The sequence below is a fragment of the Phymastichus coffea genome, unplaced genomic scaffold (genome assembly GCF_024137745.1).
Source record: "Phymastichus coffea isolate CEN01 unplaced genomic scaffold, Cenicafe_Pcof_1.1 PCOF00035, whole genome shotgun sequence".
NCBI classification, from domain to species: Eukaryota; Metazoa; Arthropoda; class Insecta; order Hymenoptera; family Eulophidae; genus Phymastichus; species Phymastichus coffea.
The window spans coordinates 610,676-631,964 of record NW_026706846.1 but is presented as its reverse complement, the minus strand read 5'-3'; the positions used below and the strand labels follow the sequence as shown (position 1 = coordinate 631,964).

The following is a 21,289-nucleotide window of genomic DNA, read 5'->3' as shown; positions in this document are numbered from 1 at the left end:
AAGTTTCAGGAATATTGTTAGGACAGCAGTCTGGTTTTACGAAACGCCATGTATCTTGTGCTTATGGGATAGTTGAGATCGAGCAAAGCACTATACTGATCATAAATGGCCTGAGAGAAAATCTCTAACTGTTGGAGAACACAACGTTTAAGCTACCCCATTGGTTGACCCTAAAAAAGTTCTCATTCCACCATTGCACATAAAACTTGGTATCATGAAACAATTCGTCAAGGCTTTAGATAAAGATGCTCAGAGCTTCAAGTACTTGGAAAGCAAATTTCCAAGTAAATCGGATGCGAAATTAAAAGAAGGTATCTTTGATGGTCCAGAGATTAGAAAAATGATGGCTGATGATAAGTTTATTAGTTCCATGACCAGCATCGAACAAACTGCATGGCTTAGCTTCAAGGACGTTACCGCAAACTTTTTGGGTAGTCGTAGAAACCCCAATTACAAAGAAATTGTATCTCAAATGGTGGAGAGCTTTAGGGAGATGGGATGTCTCATGAATTACAAATTACATTTTCTACACAAACATTTCGATAGTTTCCCTGAAAACTGTGGTGATTATAGTGAAGAACAAGGTGAACGTTTCCATCAAGATGTGAAAGTGATGGAAAAGCGTTATCAAGGAAGATGGGATACATGCATGTTGGCTGACTACTGTTGGATGTTGAAAAGAGATTGTAAAACGGCAAAAAAACGTAAAAGAAAACCTTTGCACCGTTCATTCGATGAGAAACGCGTAATGTATAGCAGAAAAAATTAGATGGCATGACTTTCTGTTTGTTTTTGATGAATACTACACTACCAAGGTTGTGTGACAAAAGTAACCCCAGATTTGAATTCAGCGACCCCAAAAACGTATATATAGACTGGAGAAAATTGATTTTCTCCATTTTTGCAAATTTGACCTTCATTTGCCCTTGACCTCGCGGGGGTGGGACAAAAGTCACCCCAGATTTGAATTCAGCGACCCCAAAAACGTATATATAGACTGGAGAAAATTGATTTTCTCCATTTTTGCAAATTTGACCTTCATTTGCCCTTGACTGTGACGTGGTGGGGCAAAACTGACCCCGGATTCGGACTCAGCGACCCCAAAAACATAAAGTCTGCATGGTCTGGTCTGTGGGTTTTGCCACTTTTTTTTTTTTGTGTGGCTGTGTTATCAACCCACGTCGTAATAATGCCTATTCGAATTTTATTTTTTTGCGTAACCGCAGAATGACAGCACTCTTACGGCACGGTGTGCGGCACTTGAGACTCGCATTATGCCCGCATTCTGACGGCCCGGGAGCGTCGCTTTTCATGCTCCCACTATACCTGCATTATGACGGCACGCCGTGACGAGCAAATTACAATAAAACTATTTTCAGTCTGTAAAATTTAAGGAAAAGCAAGAAATTTATATTTTTTTTTAAGAAATAAAAGATTTTCCTGTAAAATTTATCAGTATTACAATTGTACAAAAACATTGTATTATTCAAATTCTACAGGGGTACAAATTAGTTTTATGTATTTTTTAGATGGTACAAATTAAGAAGAAGGCATTCATATTTTTTTTTTCAAAATCTTATATTTTTCTGTTGGAAGATAGATTTTTCGCCGCGCATGCGCAGTAATACGTTAATTTGAATTGTTAATATACCATAGGAAAATCTTTTTTTTAGAAAGAGTACAAATTCCAAAAAAGCATTTTTCTGATGGTACAAATAAAAATAAAACTAGTGGAATTTTTTTTTTAAGATATCAATCATTTTTCTGCCAGATGTATGAGTTTTCCGAAATATCATTCTTTCCGCTTTTTTCAAAATTTTAGGGGGGTACAAAATCCAAAATAGCAATTTTCGAGTAGTACAAATTAAGACGAAGCTAATGCTGTATTTTTTTTAAATCAATCATTTTTCTGTCAGGGTCGTTTCGGAAGTATCCAGGGTTAGGTGATTCTGTCAAAACGTTTCGAACAGTTTCCTCACAATTTTCAAGTTTGACCGCAACTTTGGTTTGGGTGCTAAGGCCAGCACCTAAGACATATTTTATTAATTTTAAGGATTTCCAGTGAACGAACCAACAAACGACAAAGAGAAAAGTTGTTGCTATCCTGACGAAATATCTAACGATATAATTAGTTTATCGATTAGCTTAAAGAAAAGGATTCTGGGTGCTAACTTTTTAGACCTGCTTTACGAAAATTTCCAAATAAATTAGTATCTCTTCTTTCCAGAATATTAAATTGAAGAAAAAGTTTCTCATTAATTTACATTATATCAACTTTGTGATAATGGATATCAGTTTAAATTTCAAAGAAGCTATACAATCTATATTACAACATAAAAATATTGGCAATTCAGATAAAAGTAATATTTTGAATCGGATTAGAAAAAAACATTCCTTTGTTACATTGGTTAAACTTACATGTAACCAAATTAATGAATTTTATAATATTATACAGGAAAGTAGAAAAGCTTATCAGAGTTTATCTAAGCTTTTAATTAATAAAAGTTATATATCCTATATAGATAACAATGAGACTGATATTCTAGCTCGAACATTTGAAGATGAATGTTTACAATTATTAGAAGAATTAAAAGAGTGGATAAGTCATTTAGATATACCTCAACAAAATCAGGAGCACAATAAAACAGTTATATCTATTATTGAAGAATATCTGAAAAGTATTAGCAAAATTTATTCCAAACAAAAAATTTTAAAAACCAAACAAACTATAGCTATAAGACAAGTATTTAAATTAAAATCATGGAAAAAACAAATGAATGAAGCTAATATACAACACTTCAAATATGATGCATACAGTAAGAATACTGCTGACAATATTAAAGTTAATTCCTTTGAAATTCAAGAAATTAATGGTGATACTCGTCAAACAATTGATCTAAATCATGAGCAACTAGAACCAAATGATATTCAACTATTCGAAAGTGAAAATGAACAACTCTATAATGAACTCAATACTTTAACAGAAGAAATAAAAGAAATTGAAAATAAAGTAGTGTCAATTTCAGAATTGCAAAATGTCTTTTCAGAAAAAGTTTTAGATCAAGAAAAGAATTTGGAATATATATTAACAACAGTTGCTGGTTCTACTGAAAATGTAAAAGAAGCTAACGAACAAATTCGAAATGCGATTCAAAGGAATGCTGGATTCAGAGTGTGGATTTTATTTTTCCTTATAGTTTTGTCATTCAGTCTCATATTTTTAGACTGGTATAAACCATAGAACATTCCTATAATCATGAAATACACATAATTAAAAATTATATTTGAGCAAGTTTTGATTTTATTTAATAGAGTGCTACAATAAATACTTATTAATAAATAAAACTGGTATGTTGTAATTTATAATAATTGTGCCTTATATTGTTCCATATTTCATTATTGTAAGCAATGTTATATTTATTAATACTTTTTTTAATTAGTTTCAACTTTTGTTACAAAATTTATTAACCTTCAGGTTACCTGAATAACATATATCATAATTTACTATTTAAATATTGTGAACCTAAATTATGTATCAGAAATAAAAATTTTGCTTGTAAATTTTAAAATTATTTTCCAATTTAGATCATGTTCATCCTCTGTGGTTCATTGGATTCAGATATTATCACTACACCTTTTAATAATAATTAAATTCTATTTCATATAATCCTACACCTGTTACATATTTTAAGGTATGAATTAAAAAGCAATTCAGATGATATTGATGCTTTTTTAAATAATATTTTCAAAATAACATTAGATAACAACTTTATTTTTTACACTCGAGATTTAAAATTTAATACAGGTAGAGTAAGATTTACCATTTATTCTTCTAGTTGGAAATCTAATTTAATCAAAAAAGATTATCCTGTTTCTGATAATGCTTGTAATAAACATATACAAAGCTGTTTCTAATAAACATAAACAAAGCTGTTTCTAATAAACATTATGCTTCAATATTACAGGGTCAACTCTAGTCAAACAGTGAAAATTATGCCAATTATAACAATTAAAATTAGAAATTAAATATATACATTTTAAAAGGTCTTATGAATTCATCACAAAAATATACCGACAACAATTAATCTTTGTAGCTTATTTAGCTGGCTATGGTTGAGGAGTTTCGAAATGAGATTTTAAAAATTAGAGGTTTCATCCTTGCTGTTGGATTGGACTTCTCAGTAAGAATCAAACAACCTAACTGCTAGATGTTCCGCAATCAAGTATATAAGATCACTAAACTCATTTCACCCAAGGATGAGCCTTGTACCGGCAATTTCTTCAACCGGAAGCTGAATTTTTAAAAATTAATTCCATGACCACTCATATAGGTAACATCTAATTTTTAAAATCTCATTTCGAAACTTACGAACTATAGCGTGCGAAATGAGCGACAATGATTTATTGTTGTCGACATTTTTTTGTGATAAGACCATTTTAATTTTAGTTAAATTGCTGATTAATTGTGTTTAACTAGTCTTTATGAGTCAGCAGAAGTTCTGGATGAAGCTCAGTGATATTTATGGGCTCTACAATACTGGCGTCAATCTTAAAAAAAAAATTGGAGATTAAGATAATTTCATGTAGTGAGTCAGAAGATACACTCTCCTTCTCCACATGCTTTTAGGCAACTAACATAAAAATCGGCAGTGCTAAAAAATATAATTATTACTTGGCACCTAAAAATCGTATCTCAAAAATCAACAGGCATTGGAAAGAGGAGGTGAGAACCTTTCAAAAACGCTCTTGCAGACTTCCAAAGCATCAAAATGTAGTTCTTTATGACTAATATAAAGAGATTAAAAATGTATAAAATTTCATCTGACATTAGGTTGCTTCTCAAACAGACGAGAACTTAATGCGGATGTCGCATACGATGTATTGCTACCAATCTACGAATTCCAAATAACCTAACTCAAGTCCGCGGCTGTTGGAAACAGCATTACCATTGGCAAAATTCCTCTCCAGGACCCTGGAAAATAGCCTCCCTAGATTCAGTGACTTTTGTTTGCATCGACTGTTCTGTCAATGCCGTCAAAACCTGTTGTGCTGTCAAAACCTTCCTACTCGTGGCTCGTGGCTGCAAGTTGCTGAAAATATGATCAATCAGTTTTTTTATCAATATTTATTGCTGAAAAGTGGTATACTGTTCATAAAAATATATCAGTCTCATTATTAAATTGAAGAATTGGACCGATTTTTATAAGATACGTATCTTTTTTTAACCTATGAATTTTTTTTATTATAACTCCATGTAAATTTACAATCTGTCTCACATAGTGAGACAATAACCAAATGTTTCTACTACTTGACATACACAATACAAATAACAGAACACTCCAGTGAGTATGCTGTTTTTGTCTACAGTTTTTGCATAATTAACTTAATCTATTTCGTCGTTCATCAGTTTATGTTTCTTATGTCTAGTGTTGGTAATCTCTTCCTAGAGCAGTTTGCTAATAAGCAGGGAGTAGGAGAGAAGGAGATAAAACTCTTATGGGTACCGTGGCCAAAAGTGGAACGATTTGAGCGACAAAAATCGCCAGGTCCGCTCGATGGAAGAACGACCCCCTGTAGGGTATGCGATGTTTCATCTCTCTCGGTAGAGGAGAGGGGACACAGAGCGCCGCAGCGGCGAGCGAGAGAACGTCTGGGCACTGCCTCATGGACCGTCATGGTGATAACATATGTATCTTGGTTAATAAATATAGTTATTCACACTCTGACATCCATTCATTCCCTGGAAATTCACACATATACATACATAGGAAGTAGGCCTGCCTAGGAGCCTTTGCTACATTGGTGACCCCGACTCCGAGGATTTTCGAGTGGATTTTCCGATACATGTGGAGAAAACTCCTGCACTCTCGCTGAAGTTTCGTCCTTGTGATTTTGCCGCTCATTCGACGCACACGGGCTTCTGCTTGGTTGGCCGTCCGTCTCACATCGATATTTGCATTTTAATTTTAAGGTAAAATTGCGTTCTCTATAATTTTAAGTGTTTCATCGCGAAAAGTGTTCAAACAGTCAACGCCATTTGAAAAGACAAAAAAGCGATTTCAAAACTTTGGCGCCATATTTAACATAACAGCGGTTCTCAGAACTGTGCTCATTGGCGTACATTCGAAAAGTAGAACTTTTCGCGCTCACTTTTGTGAACCCTGTCTGTGAAAATTTTCACATTTACATATGTTTAATTTTACTCTAAGTATTTAATCACAATCCAAGTGAATTTACGCATTCAGATAATCTTTCGCGCATGTCATTCCACATCACACCTTTACTCGGTTATGTGCCTTGTGTTCATTTCTTTTTCTTAACCGCGCATACAGGCGACTTCTTTCAAGAATTCGACTTTGTAAACACGAGTTAATTTTCAGTGCTTTGTTTCTCGGAAGTACCTAATACGCATATGCACAGGTTAAATACATTCATCATACATATATATAAATATTAACTTTCGTTTTGTGTTTTCGTCACATAGCAATACAGGTTTATGTACATATTCACACAACCTCACATAGTCGTATATGTGCGGTATACTAAAATCAGCTTGCTTTCAAAATTAACTTACAAGGGAAGGCAGGGAGGTGTCCGTCACCGATTTTCTTTAAACTTTGCATACGATTAGAGTATCAAAAAATATTAGACACGTATTTTTTTTTAGCGGCCCATACGATAATTTAGGTGGTAAAAACAGGGTTGCCAATTATAATTATCTACATACGCTTGAAGTGCATAAGTTGACGAGACGCTAAATTCAAATTATTATATCTCGGTGAAAGAAAAAGATATCTGAACGATTCAAAATTCATTTTGAAGGGAAAGACTCATACTTTAAGATATATTAATTAATATAAAAGAAAAAAATTATCTTATGATCTTACATAACCTCAAATATGTGTAAAAGTCGTGTTTTTTGCACTTGAAAAGATTTACAGTGTTTCTTTTGTAATGTTTTTCGTTCTTTCAAATGGGAAACTCAGTTTTTTGGGTCCAATTCGAAAAACTGGACCAAATCTGGCTCAACTTGAAAATTTCAAATGGAAACTACTGTTGCTTATGGCAGATTCGAATTATAGGGGAAATTACACGTTCAAAGGTGATATCAAATTTTACCGAAAAAATTTGTATTTTGAGTCCCAAAGTGGCACCAAAAATAAATACCTGTGGTTTTTGGGACTTTTTGAAATTCACAAATTTCGCTTGTTTTTGTTTCTTAAGTTTTTTCTATTGTTTATTATAAATATTATGCAAATTTTTTTGAAAAATGATTTTTACGAAGTTTTTCTGGCTCAAAAAATAATTTTATTTTAGTTAAAAATTTGTCTGAAAAAACTATTATCAACTAGTTGACAGTTTATTATGATTTCTGTTATTATTATTATTATTTGCAACGATCACCGAAAATCGTTAGACTCGCGCGAGGTTAATGAGCGGCTAAACGAGAGGAGCCGCGTTCGGTTCGCGAGAGAGAGAGAGCGCGTAGAGGCAATGACCGGGAGGGGAGGCTCCGACCGGCAGTATGACTGTGTCACTCAGTCCGCCTGTGTCGACTAACCTTTTCCCGAGCCGTCAACGCGTTTCCTGGTGATAGTGCGAAGCTGAACATTGCGAATTTGAGTGCGTGGGTGTGCTAGCAGCAGCAATAGCAGCAGCAGCAGCGGTAGCAGCAGCAATATCAGCAGCAGCAATAGCGGCAACAGCAGTAGCAGCGACAGCAGCAACAACAACAGCAGCAACAGTAATCGCGGCGGTGCGGCGAGCGGAGAAGCAGCGCTTCAACAGTTGATTGTTCGGATACGGTTGGCCACCGTATCCTCATCGTTCTCGCGGTAGGTGCACCTTCCCCCTTTTTACTGTTGTAATTGGCGTGCGATCCCGCGAAGCGTGCGCGAGGAAATTAGTTGTTGCGTGCGAGCGGTTAGTTCGCGGTAATCGCGGTTTTCTCTCTCTCTCTCATTTAGCGTGTGTTGTCATTCGCGCAAGCGTGCGCAAGTCTCTCGGCAAAACCCCCGTGTAATTAAGTTACATTAATAAAGTGAACGTTAGCCTTTATTTGATCTGGCAATCGTTATTTAGTCTTTCCTTTGTCCGGAGGTCGCGTCTATATTTGTTTACAGTTGATTCGAATTCGCCGGTAGCGTAGCACGAATCACGTGAATATCGGTAGTCGGGAATCGTCAACTTAGGTTCCAGCGGCGGCCGCACGAGCGCTACTAGTAAGGGCGGCAGCGCCGCCAAGCGGTGAGTTGGGGGAACCCAGCTCGGAATAGTGAAGAGACTCTGCGCAGGCGCACTCCGAGACAAGGTAGGTTGCTGTGCTTTGAGCACAGAGATAACAAGGCGTCGTTTAGTAATTATAAAGGTACGTTTAAGAGATTTTAGACTAAACGGCAGCCTGTTACATGGCGCCCAACTAAAATTAGGACTCACACACGAGGGAATTTGCACAAAAGAGAGAGCGACGCGCGGGAGAGAGAGACGTTTGCGCGCGTGCGTAATAAGGTGCGAGCGGGTAAAATAACGCGTGGCTCGTTCGGTACGTGCTCTGCGGTAGGGGAAAGACGCCTCTCCGAGCCAATAACACCTGCTTTTGTGAGCCGAGAGCACACTAACCCCAGGGGTCGAAGAGACGTCCGGAGTCGCTCTAACGCGAATAAATAAGGTGACAAATCGTACTTTGGTTTACTTTTTGCTTTTTTTAAGTGTTTATATACACATTAAAGTATTTCAGTGGGAGTTAGTCACCGAGCGACAGTATCTGCAGAGCGCGCAATTGGGGTATGTGTAGGGTTAGATTTACTAACCCGGTGGAGCTAGCAAACAGTTAGCCTCCACCTATAGGCAGGTAGTTGCGAAGTGGAAGTCCGTACTTCCTTAGAGTACGCGGCACCTGCACACACCCACAAGCCACGTGTATTGTTGCCTTGCAATTAAAGGCGTATTTGGGTAGTTGGCGATAAAAATCGCAACACCCCGCTCGCGCCTTGGGCGATAGGAGGCGGTAGTGGTCGACTAGGGAAATTAACCTCAACCGTCACCTACGCCCCAGCATACGCGACATGGAGGATACCGCCGACGCGATAACCCGGTGGGCTTCGGAACTGCCTTCGACACAGCTGGACAGATACCTGACGCAACTGGAGTTGCGTACAGACGGTCCCAAGCTGATGTAGGCAGTTCGATTAGCGTATTGGTTGCTAGGCGAATATATCGACCTAGACTTCCATGGAGCGGCGTTGGATAGGGAAGCGACACAACGCAGGCGAAGGAGCCGAGAGAGGTGGCTGGAGTCCAGGCGAAGGAGCCGAGAGAGGTGGCTGGAGTCCAGGCGACAAGAATTAGAAGCAGCTGATGCTGAGGATCTTGTCGCCCACCCACTCATGCTACTATATAGGGATGAGATGGTAGAGGCGAACCTGACGCGGACTCTCGCGGTCTACGACAACTTAGAGGAGGAGAGTCAGAGCGAGACGGGGGAGCGAGAGCCCGCAGAGGAAGGGGGACCGGCGAGGTCAAGGGGCCCACGGAGGGGGTCAGTAGTGAGCACAAGGGCTCCACCGGATCGCCAGATAGCCGAAGAGCCCGACGCTTCGAAAATGAGGAGCTACAACCTCAAGAAGAAGAAGAAGAACGGTGCGTGACAGAACGATTAAAAGAAGAGATCGAGCGCAACCGTGTCGGGATCAACCGCATACTTGAGATGCTGGAAAGGCACGATCAGGTATGCGCGCGGTGGAGCGACCAGGTTACCGCTCTGCAGGTGGAGGTCCAGCAGTTAAGGAACAGGGACCCCACCAATCGACGAACGGCCATACCAGAGCGGCCCAGGAGAACCGTGGACTTCCAATCCACGTACACGTGTCACTACGACCCAAGGGTACCAGGAAGTACCCCGGAACCCCAGCGACCGACCCCTGGTGAACCTCGAGAGGCTCCCCAAAGGCAGGTGCCTTCAAGGACGGAACAGCCACCAAGACGAGGACCAAGAGACGCCGACATGGGTGAAGAGCAGGCGATCCCGGAAGGATCTGCCTGGTACGACGCCAATGCGGCGTCGGGGTACTATGCGACTCGGGACGCTGGTAGGATAGTCCGAGGATGGAAGCTGCGATACTCTGGCACGGCTTCAGAGTGCGTAGACACCTTCTTGTCGAGACTGGAGGATCTACGCGCGGGCTCTGGGCTAACAGACGGCGAAATCTTGTGCTCGGTATCAGAGCTCCTCGAAGGTGTTGCGAGGACCTGGTACGAGCTTAACAAGTTCAAGTGGAGAAGTTACGCCGACTTCGTGGCAGGCGCTCGACGTTGGTTTGGGTCGAGTGAGCTGCAGCAACAAAGATTGCTGCAAGAGGCCCAAGCCCGATACCAGGAGAAAGGAGAGCTGGTGCGAGAATATGCCTGCCACCTCCTCTTCATGTTAGCCCAGCTACGCCCGCCGTTACCAGAGCAGAGGCAGTTAGATTTGTTGTATGCAAATCTCCTACCCGCCATCCGGATGCAGCTGCGGAGGAATGCGTTCTCCAACGTGGACGAATTCCATGCCCGGGCGACCGAGATCGAGACCGCTTTGCGGGACGACGAGCGCCCGAGGACTAGGCTGGAGCCAAAGTCCACGTTATACCCCGAGCACATGGGGGTGTCAGCAAAAGCACCACCGCCCCGGGCAGGACCCCGAACGGCGGCCATGTCCAACAAGCCTCGGGGTAGGGAACAGCTGCAACCCGAGTCACCGGTCAAAACTCAAGCCAGGAAACCCGAGGACCGGCCCACAATCGCCGCAACGCAGGCGACAGACCGCATTGAGGATCTGTCGTCGCAGATCGCGACCCTGCGACGCGAGATGGACCGGTACTTTAAGGAGAGGAAGGCTAACTCTCCCAGGCGGCCGAGGGGTCGGCCGCAAGAAAAGGGGAGGAATAAAACCCCCCCTGGGTCTCCTGGCCAGCGACGAGAGGGTCAGCGGAGGAAAATAGACTACTCCCAACCGATTAAGTGCTCGTCTTGTGGCAAACTAGGCTTTACCAGGAGGTACTGCCCGGATTGCAACAAGGGAAACGGGCAGGGAAACGGAGGACGGAGGTCCCCTCCGCGTCCCCAGTAAAGGTGACCTCTCGTCGCAGGTCGCTGGAACGTGGCAGGGGCCCACCAGCGACCCCAGGGTTCAGGAAGGTCTCGCCAGGGATATCGGACCCTACGAGACCTGGCAGTGCGATGGCGTTGGAAGCGACAGCGACCGAACAGATGCCTGATCTGGGTAACCGGGCATTTTGTATCCTCGAAGGGTACGGAGGCCGGATTCAGGTGGTGGAGCAGGGGTTTGAATGGGTCGGAGAGGAGACCATCAGACCCAAAAGCTCCAGGAGACCACCTGACACTCCAGAGGATACGCCGGCGACCCAGACACCTGCGGGGGAGAGCACGTCGATGCGAGTAGCGGCTGCCCAGGGCAAGAAGAGCCGTGAAAGCCTCCCGTCCACAGAGGAGAGAGGGACGGAGAAAGCTCCCCGTAGGTACAGACCCGAGGATGAGACCAGATGGTGGCTTCAGGTGGGGATAGGTGCCTACAAGTTGAGGGCACTCTACGACACCGGGGCCTCATCGACGGTAATGGGTCAACTCGGGCTTAGGTTGGCATCAGACATGGGGCTGGGCCTGGACGTCACGCGTGCGGGAGAAGCGAAGCTCGCCGACGGTCGCCCATGTCCCATCTTGGGTCATGTGATTTTCCCCTTCACGGTAGGGGGAATCACAAAAGATGTAAGGGTCGCTATAACACCACTGCTGTCTGATGACTGCTACGTCGGCGCGAATTTCGTAAGGGAATTCAGCGCCAACCTGAACCCTGACACGGACCAGCTGTACTTGGCGAAAGCCAAAATGGCGGTACCGTTGGAAGTGGCAAACGTCACTGGTACGTCGTGCCTCGCACCCGTAGGCCTGGTAGAAGCCACGGAAGCACAGCGTCAAGAAGTGGCTAGCCTCGTCGACGGATTAATTCCAGACGGAGGCGAGTGTTTAGGCTGTGCTGTGGGGGTCGAGCATGAGATAGACATCGGAGACGCTCGACCCTGTAAACAGAAATACTACCCGGTCTCCGACAGGGTGCGAGACGAAATGCACGCGCTGGTCAAGGCCATGCTGGACAACGACGTCATTGAACCAGCAACCAGCGGGTGGTCAAGTCCAGTGGTGATGGTTAAGAAGGCAGATGGCAAATATCGGTTCTGTGTAAATTACCAGAAGGTAAACGCAGTAACCAAGCCGGACGCCTATCCATTACCCTTAATGAGCGACATCCTGCGAAGGATCAGGGATGCTAAGTTCATCTTGACACTGGACTTGAGTAGCGCGTACCACCAGATACCTCTTAAAAAGGAGTCGCGCCCCATTACGGCGTTCACAGTCCCCGGCCTGGGGCATTTTCAGTTCAAGAGAATGCCCTTCGGATTGTCCTACGCCGGCGCGACCTTCCAGAGGTTGATGGACAGAGTGATAGGCCCGGATTTAGATCCTTTTGCTTTTGCTTACCTTGACGACGTGATTATTATCTCGCCGTCCTTTGAGGAGCATAAGCGACACCTGGGATTAGTTTTACAACGAATCCTGGGTGCGGGCCTCACTGTGAATAAGACCAAAAGCCACTTCTGTAAGTCGGAAGTCAAGTACCTGGGGGTCCTAGTGAACCGTGAAGGGGTAAGGCCAGATCCAGAGAAGATCAAGCCCATCATGGAGTACCCAGTACCACGGACGATCAGACAGGTGAAGCGATTCATGGGGATGATGTCGTGGTATCGTCGCTTTATACCCGACTTCGCGACCATCGCTGAGCCGATAAACCGCCTGACGAAGAAGAGCATCCCGTTTGCTTGGCAGCAGGAACAGGAGCAGGCTTTCGAACGGTTGCGAGACGCAATGGTCTCGGCACCAATCTTGCAGTCGCCAGATCCCAGCGCACAATTCGTGTTACAAACGGACGCGAGCAATAGTGGGATAGGCGCGGTGTTGACGCAAGAAATCGATGGACAGGAGCGCGTAATTGAGTACGCCAGTCGCTCCCTAAACAGTGCGGAAAGGAACTATACAGTCTCCGAACGAGAGTGCCTGGCAGTAGTATGGGCTATCGGGAAGTTCCGGCCTTATGTTGAGGGGCACCACTTCAAAGTCATCACCGATCATAGTTGCCTGAGGTGGCTCCACAGTATGAGGAATCCCACAGGAAGGCTAGCGCGTTGGGCGTTAGCACTACAAGGGCATGTTTTCGATATAGAGTATCGAAAGGGAGACCTCAACGTGGTGCCAGACGCTTTATCTAGGGCCTATGAGGAGGGGGTGGTAGAAGTGGGTGCCATGACTCATCAGCCGGAAACAGCCGATGCCTGGTACCTTCAAAAGTACAGGGAAGTATGCCAGGATCCACATTCTCAGCCTACCTGGAAGGTGGTTGGAGGGAGATTGTATCACTACAATCCGACTGAGGATAGCGAAGGGTCCATCGAAAACGAGGAAGCCTGGAAGCTAGTGGTTCCTGCCGAGAAGAGGCATCAGGTACTCGAGGAGGTACACGATGCGCCAGCAGCGGGACACCAGGGGAGAGAACGAACGTTCTCCCGGGCTAGGCACCTGTATTTCTGGCCAAAGATGTACGATCAGGTCAGAGAGTACGTGAGGAGTTGCCCGGTATGTCAGCAGTGCAAGGCGGAACAAAGGCCGCCTTGCGGGCTGATGGGTCGTCGAGAGGTCTCGCGACCCTGGCAGGTGGTAGCCAGTGACATTACTGGCCCTTTCCCAAAGAGCTCGAGAGGGTTCGAGTATATTCTGGTCTTCTTAGACCTGTTCACTCGGTGGGTGGAGTGTGTACCCGTACGTAAGGCCAATGGAAGGACCATCGTACGGGAATTGCACGAGAGGGTGGTAACCAGGTTTGGTGCGCCCGAGATATTTCTTTCGGACAACGGGACCGAATTTAAAAATCAAGAGGTCGATGCCTACCTGTCGAGGAACGGCATCCGGCGCGCCCTTACCCCAGTTTACCACCCACAGGCAAACCCCACAGAGCGAGTGAACAAAACCCTCAAGGCCATGCTCATATCGTACGTGGAGCGGGACCATAAGAGCTGGGATGAGCACCTGCCAGAGTTCAACTTTGCGTTGAACTCGGCAACTCACAGCGCGACAGGTTATAGCCCGGCAATGCTGGTCTTCGGTAGACAGCCCACTCCCCCCTCGACCTTTAGGAGAGCCCAGGATCAGTTGGCTCGGGAAGCTTCCGAGGGCCAAGAACTGACCGAATGGGGTGAGCACATGCGCCAGTTACCCAATTTATGGGAACGCGCTGGCTCTAAGTCCAGGGAGGAGGCGGACCGTCAGACGGTCTACTACAATCGGAGGAGACGTCAGGCCGACTTTAGGGTTGGGGACTGGGTGTGGAAGCGGAACCGCATCTTGTCTTCCGCAGCTCAGGGCGTTTCGGCGAAGTTGGCGCCGAAGTATGCTGGCCCATACGTAATTCAGGAGGTATGTGGGACTAATACCTACCGCCTAGGTAACCAGCAGGAAGAGTTGCCCGAGCTGATCCACGCCAAGAATCTCAAGCCATATTTCGGTCCATTCTCGGATCAGGACGACGAGGAGCCAGGAGGCGGGGACTCAACACCGTTGGAGGAAGAGGAGGGCGTAGGTGACCCGCCAGCGAAGGTCGAGGAATCCAGCGAGGATCCGATATGCGAGCGCGTCGCGATTGCAGCCCCCGCGAACGAGTGTGAGAAATCCGCGGCGGCTCCAAAGGTACCGATCGAGGCGCCGGCTAAGCGAGGCCGTGGTAGGCCGCGCAAGAACCCTGCGTGCGAATCTCAGGCACCAGGTGGAGACGACCTGGATGGCAATGCGGTAAGGGGAAGAGGCAGGCCCCGTAGAACCGCTCAGCACGTGCGGAAGGTGGTCCTGCCAGCTACCCCCGCAAATGGGCCATGTTCGCGAGGAAAGCGCAGGGGACCGGGACGTCCTCGTAAACAATAGCGTCGAGCGTGACGCTGCAACGGTTAGGTTAAGGGCTAAGCCTGAGACATCCCTTAACTCCCCTCTTCTTCTTTTTCAGATGGAGAGGAAGCTGGTAGTGAGCGAGGAGGCCTTCGAGACGGCCACACAAATGTTGCTCGACTTAAGGCTGGGTCCGGACGCCGATCGGCTGATCGGTGACATCCGAAGATTTGTCCGGACCCAGGTCGAGGTGGCCGCCAGAGAGGGCCGCTCGCGCCAGCGGGTGGACGACTTCCTCCGGGAAGGGATGAGGGCCCAAACCAGCAGGCCTGTGACCCGGGAAGCGTCCACCCAGACCGACGGCCCGTCCGAAGAGGGCCGTCGGTCTAAGTCCACTACGGACCAGGGGGTGCAGACCCCAGAGTCGAGCAGGCCGGCGATGGCCGACGGCTTGACACAGTGCCCCAGGCCGAAAGAGGCCTGTGGCCAGGGGCAGTGGGTCTGCAACCACCCCCGGGTCCCCCAGCAGGTTGGGCTCAAAAATTCCTGGAGGCACGTGAGGTTGGGCCTCCAGGAATTGGAAAACGCGTGGGAGTTTGTCGGGGAACTTCAGCGCCAGGTACACGCACACCTGGGGGAGTTCCTCGATTTCCGCGGCGCCCAAGAGATGCTGGGGGAGTGGGCTCCTGTGGTCCGGCGGCAGAGGGCATATGGTGAGGCCCTGCTGCGCGTAGACCGGGGACCGGAGTCCCCAGTGGTCGCGGGCCCGCCGGCGGTGTTACCACCGACGGCACCAACTGATAGGGCCGCGGCCAGGACTCCGGCCAGGCCCCCGACGCAGACTCAGGCCAAGAGAGTCTCGGGGGCCACCGGCGCCGGACAGGAGTTCACGGTCCGCGTGGACGGGTCGGTTTCCGACCCTACCGTGGTGGTACGCACCCAGGGGGGGCGCACATCCGCCACGGTGGGCGGCGTTACGTTTATCGCCGCCCCAGCAGCCCCAGTCCAGCCGCCCCATCCACCAGCAGGGAGCCAGGGCCATGGAGCAGAGCCTGGCCCCAGTGGGCGGCCGAAGAAGGGCTGCTACATATGCGGCCATCCCGGGATAACCACCACGTCCAAGTGCCCCAACAAGGCGGAGCACTGGCGCTATCCCAGGCACAAGGCGCCAGGAGGCTCCGGCAGATGACGTGGGGGAGTGGTGGCCCGGGATGGGCAAATAAAGCATTGTATAAATGAGGATGGATTGTGTCAGTTTCTCTCCTTTCCTAATCCTGTCCTTAGGGTTGCGAGTCAGTGAGGTAGTTCGATCCGGTAGTTCGAAGCTAGGAGGGGGCTGCAACGATCACCGAAAATCGTTAGACTCGCGCGAGGTTAATGAGCGGTAAACGAGAGGAGCCGCGTTCGGTTCGCGAGAGAGAGAGCGCGTAGGGGCAATGACCGGGAGGGGAGGCTCCGACCGGCAGTATGACTGTGTCACTCAGTCCGCCTGTGTCGACTAACCTTTTCCCGAGCCGTCAACGCGTTTCCTGGTGATAGTGCGAAGCTGAATATTGCGAATTTGAGTGCGTGGGTGTGCTAGCAGCAGCAATAGCAGCAGCAGCAGCGGTAGCAGCAGCAATATCAGCGGCAGCAATAGCGGCAACAGCAGTAGCAGCGACAGCAGCAACAACAACAGCAGCAACAGTAATCGCGACGGTGCGGCGAGCGGAGAAGCAGCGCTTCAACAGTTGATTGTTCGGATACGGTTGGCCACCGTATCCTCATCGTTCTCGCGGTAGGTGCACCTTACCCTTTTTTACTGTTGTAATTGGCGTGCGATCCCGCGCAGCGTGCGCGAGGAAATTAGTTGTTGCGTGCGAGCGGTTAGTTCGCGGTAATCGCGGTTTTCTCTCTCTCTCTCTCATTTAGCGTGTGTTGTCATTCGCGCAAGCGTGCGCAAGTCTCTCGGCAAAACCCCCGTGTAATTAAGTTACATTAATAAAGTGAACGTTAGCCTTTATTTGATCTGGCAATCGTTATTTAGTCTTTCCTTTGTCCGGAGGTCGCGTCTATATTTGTTTACAGTTGATTCGAATTCGCCGGTAGCGTAGCACGAATCACGTGAATATCGGTAGGCGGGAATCGTCAACTTAGGTTCCAGCGGCGGCCGTACGAGCGCCACTAGTAAGGGCGACAGCGCCGCCAAGCGGTGAGTTGGGGGAACCCAGCTTAGAATAGTGAAGAGACTCTGCGCAGGCGCACTCCGAGACAAGGTAGGTTGCTGTGCTTTGAGCACAGAGATAACAAGGCGTCGTTTAGTAATTATAAAGGTACGTTTAAGAGATTGTAGACTAAACGGCAGCCTGTTACATATTATATTGTAATTATTAGGAGATGCATTATTATGAATTCTTATTGATTTTCTTATGTTCCTCATCGTATTGTATACCTATAATCCATGTATTACATTGATGTGCATATGAATATAAAATCTTATCACCAAATAAATAATTTAATAATACTAATAAAAATATAGCAGACACTTTGTTGTTATTCTTTTATTGACCACTCCAAATGCGGAAACCGCGATTGATTAATCATATTGATACTAATATGCAGAAGCAGTGCCGCAATAGTTAACCACTGGATATTTTTGACAATGTTGTTCGGTTTTTGTTATCTTTATAATATTATTTTATTTTGCTCATAAGGAAAAATATAAAAACACGTTTTATGAAAGGTCGAGTTTAGTTTAAAATTGTACTTGTATCACATAACACCTGTATATATTTAGTAAGTGCCAATACATTTAGATATACAATTCATATAAAAGAGTGTTCATAAAATTGTTAAGACTACTTGAAAATAATTAGTTTTACTATCATCGAAAATTCTGTGCTCAGAATTTGATTGCGTGACTTTTCAAATCAGACTTTTCACTATTCGTACATATTGGATACTATATATATTTAAAAAATACCTGTTGACGTAAAAGTTGTAACAACCTTACTTTCAATGACATTTGATCGGAGCAATAATGGCGAACCAAAGGTTTTAATCAGTGACGAAGAAATGCAATTGCACAACATACTGGAGAAAATAATAAGACAGCATGCAGAAAATTCTGATGTTGATGTTCAAGAAGAAACGACATTGTATTTTTGCGATGAAAATGAAATTTATCCAGAAGCTATTGAGTACATGGAAAACGAAGAATCTGAGGATTTTCTAGAAGAATTAAATAATCCATGTGAGCAAGACAAATTTGACTTTAAATATAAAGAAGAAGCAGTAAAGTTTTGGTTGAGTGGAAAAGGTAAGCCTTATTCATTTAATACTGTAAAGCACAAATACAAACAAGTAACTAGCGAGCGATAATTACGACGATGGAAACAGCAAGTTGAAGCAGGAGGCAGTGGATATGATAAATTATTCAAGATATCAGAATATGTTTTTAATAATTTTAATGAAGCTATGATATCGAAGATGACTGTACATGATATTGATTTGAAAAGATGGGCTTTAAAAAAAAAAAGCTGAAATAGCTATGCCTTTATTCAAAGCATCGAATTGGTGGATCTGGCAATTTAAAAAGAAACATAATATAGTATCTCGAAAAATCACTAAATTTGTTACAACAGATTCATTGAAAAATATTGATGAAATTAAAAATCAATGTGAAACTTTTAGAGTTGAAATTAAACAATTGCTTACAAGATACGGTGCAAGCAATGTATATAATTCTGATCAGAGTGGATTTAATTTGGATATTCACAGTGGTAGAACATTAAATTATAGAGGACTGAAAGAAATTCAAAGCATAGCACAATCACTGTCTTCCTTAACACACAGCTACACTATTCAATCTGTAATATCAGCAGAGGGTAATTTGCTTTCACCTTTATTTTTAGTATTGAAAGAAGCAAGTGGAGACTTTGGGCCTCGAGTTAGACAGACATTATTTACACCAGAAAATGTATTAATACGAGCTTCTACATCTGGAAAGCTTTCGAAGCAATTGCTTCAGACGTGAATGCAAGAAGTATTTTTAAAAAATACTGGGAATTCATCGGTCTTACTTTTAGACTCTTGGAGTGGGCAATGTAATAATACCGTACAAGAAGTTGAACCGAAACAAGTAAGTTTAATGGTAATGACAATACCGCCTGGAACTACATGTAAAATTCAGCCTTTGGATGTTTATGGTTTTCGATTCTGGAAGAATTTTGTAAGAAAGCCATCTGGTTTTATTATTTTAATGCAATACAATATCAATTTACACGAAAGAAATTTTATCATAAAAATGCAATCCCTCGTACATAATCAGTTATCTTCTCCGAGGTATCATAATACTTTTAAGTATGCATGGTTCAAAAGTGGTTATATTGATAGACCTCCAAAATTTGATAATCCTGTTGAATTTTGCTTTGCCATAAAAGAAGAACCTGTATGTACCTACGAAGATAACATTGCAATTATAATTTGTAGTTGGTGTAAAAAAAAGTTATGCTTCAATCATTTTTTTACAGAGTATCATTATTGTAAGAATTATATATTATAATTATATAAAATAATTCTCAAAAATATCAAACATATGTACGGGATAAATAGAAAGTTGTATTTTATATATGTTAATATGTATATGAATGTAATTATGAAAGAAAATAAATAAATAATATTTATAATAAACAAAATATATAATAAAATGTTTTTTTATTGCCACTTTGGGACTCAAAATACAAATTTTTTCGGTAAAATTTGATATCACCTTTGAACGTGTAATTTCCCCCATAATTCGAATTGATTCGTGTGCCTTTTTTTCACATTATTTATCTCCTAACGTGAGAAGTTACTTTTGCTACTGTAAATATGTATCATAAATTATTATTTGATAAAAATTATGATCTTTTCATATACATTAAATTATATCAGTAGAAAATATGAATTAAGCTTTTTCTACTTGATTAGACAACTTCCTTATCTAGTAACTAGTTTATTTATTTACAACTTATATGTTACATTTGGTTTTCGTTTCTTATATTACAATTGTGCCCCGTGTCCAGTTTGTTTAATTGATAATGTATGTGTTTTGTATGTGTATTTGTGTGTGTGTATGTGTGTGTTTTGTGTATATGAGGGGATGCGCGGTAAAACGGTGTAAGTCGAAAAATGTCATTTTGAGAAAAATGAGAAAAACGTGGCAAACATATTTAGAAACGTCCGATCTTTAAAATACTTGGTATAATGATTCACTACTAGGCAATATATTAATATACTCGATTAGAATCAATAAAATTTATTTAATATTGAAAAACATTTAAAAAATTTGAAAAATCAATTTCAGACTTATACCGTTTTGAAAATTATTAAACGCTTTTTTTATACTTTTTGCTACTTTATTGAAAAAAAAATACTTGTACAAGATTAATAATGAAAAATTGTATAATGCCACCTATTTGAAATAACATTTTTTAAATTTATTGCATTTTTTTTAACAAAAATTAATTTTTTTTTACGGGTTTTGAAGTTTAAGTGTCTTTTTTCTTTTTTTCTTTTGTTCTGGAAGATACGCTTGAAAATATGCTTTCGTACCATGCTCGAGCTTCAACACTGAGGGAGTTTAAAAAGCTTTTTAAATCTTTAACTTTTGCCGGTACTAAACCTACGCTTGGAACGTTTCTGATTTCTTTCATAATCCTTTTGTAATTAAAATTTTCCTTCCACACCGCAAATGTTTCTTGATTTGTGTGATCGTTAATGTACGTGACCTTCACATTTCCATTCGTATCATACTCAAATCTATCATATGACTGTATTTTGAATTCTATTTTAAATTTGTACGGTTTTTTGTATGAATATATGTTGAGAGCAGAGTTCCAATCTTTAATTATGCGTGTACCTTCAGTAACGAGAAACGGTTTTGGATTTTTCCTGCAACGTTCCATGATTTTTACATAATCTAAAGCTGTTTCAATGTTTTCACGTTTTTTCTTTACTACACCATGAAGTCCGAAATTTCTATCACACTGATTGTAAGAATGGCCTCGAACCGGAAAAATATGCTCAACATTGTATAACTTACTCAGCCATGACAAAAACTTAACTATTAATTGATTTTTGTTTTGACCACCACAAGAATCCGAAAAGAAAATTATTTTTTTTTACTGTTGTACACGGCAAGTATTGCTTTAAAAAATTATTAACGAATGATGCCACTGTATCTGATGTTTTTCCTGAAGTATGTTCTAAAAACCAGTAAAATGCACTATTTTTATCATTGTGGCAATGAATATTAAATATATACATCGACAGTTTTTGTTTATAA

General features: G+C 43.3%; 1 protein-coding gene across 1 annotated transcript; it reads left to right on the top strand.

Annotated features, from left to right (window-relative positions):
• Positions 1 to 2,001: 2,001 nt before the first annotated feature.
• Positions 2,002 to 3,614, top strand: LOC131663402 (syntaxin-18). The gene has a single exon (XM_058933797.1). It carries the CDS (start codon positions 2,285 to 2,287, stop codon positions 3,239 to 3,241), a length of 957 nt encoding a protein of 318 aa, XP_058789780.1. The 5' UTR covers positions 2,002 to 2,284; the 3' UTR covers positions 3,242 to 3,614.
• Positions 3,615 to 21,289: the final 17,675 nt, after the last annotated feature.

Bases quoted from the DNA above. Each gene is read 5' to 3' on its own strand.
- LOC131663402 (XM_058933797.1), top strand. From the start codon at position 2,285: ATGGATATCAGTTTAAATTTCAAAGAAGCTATACAATCTATATTACAA.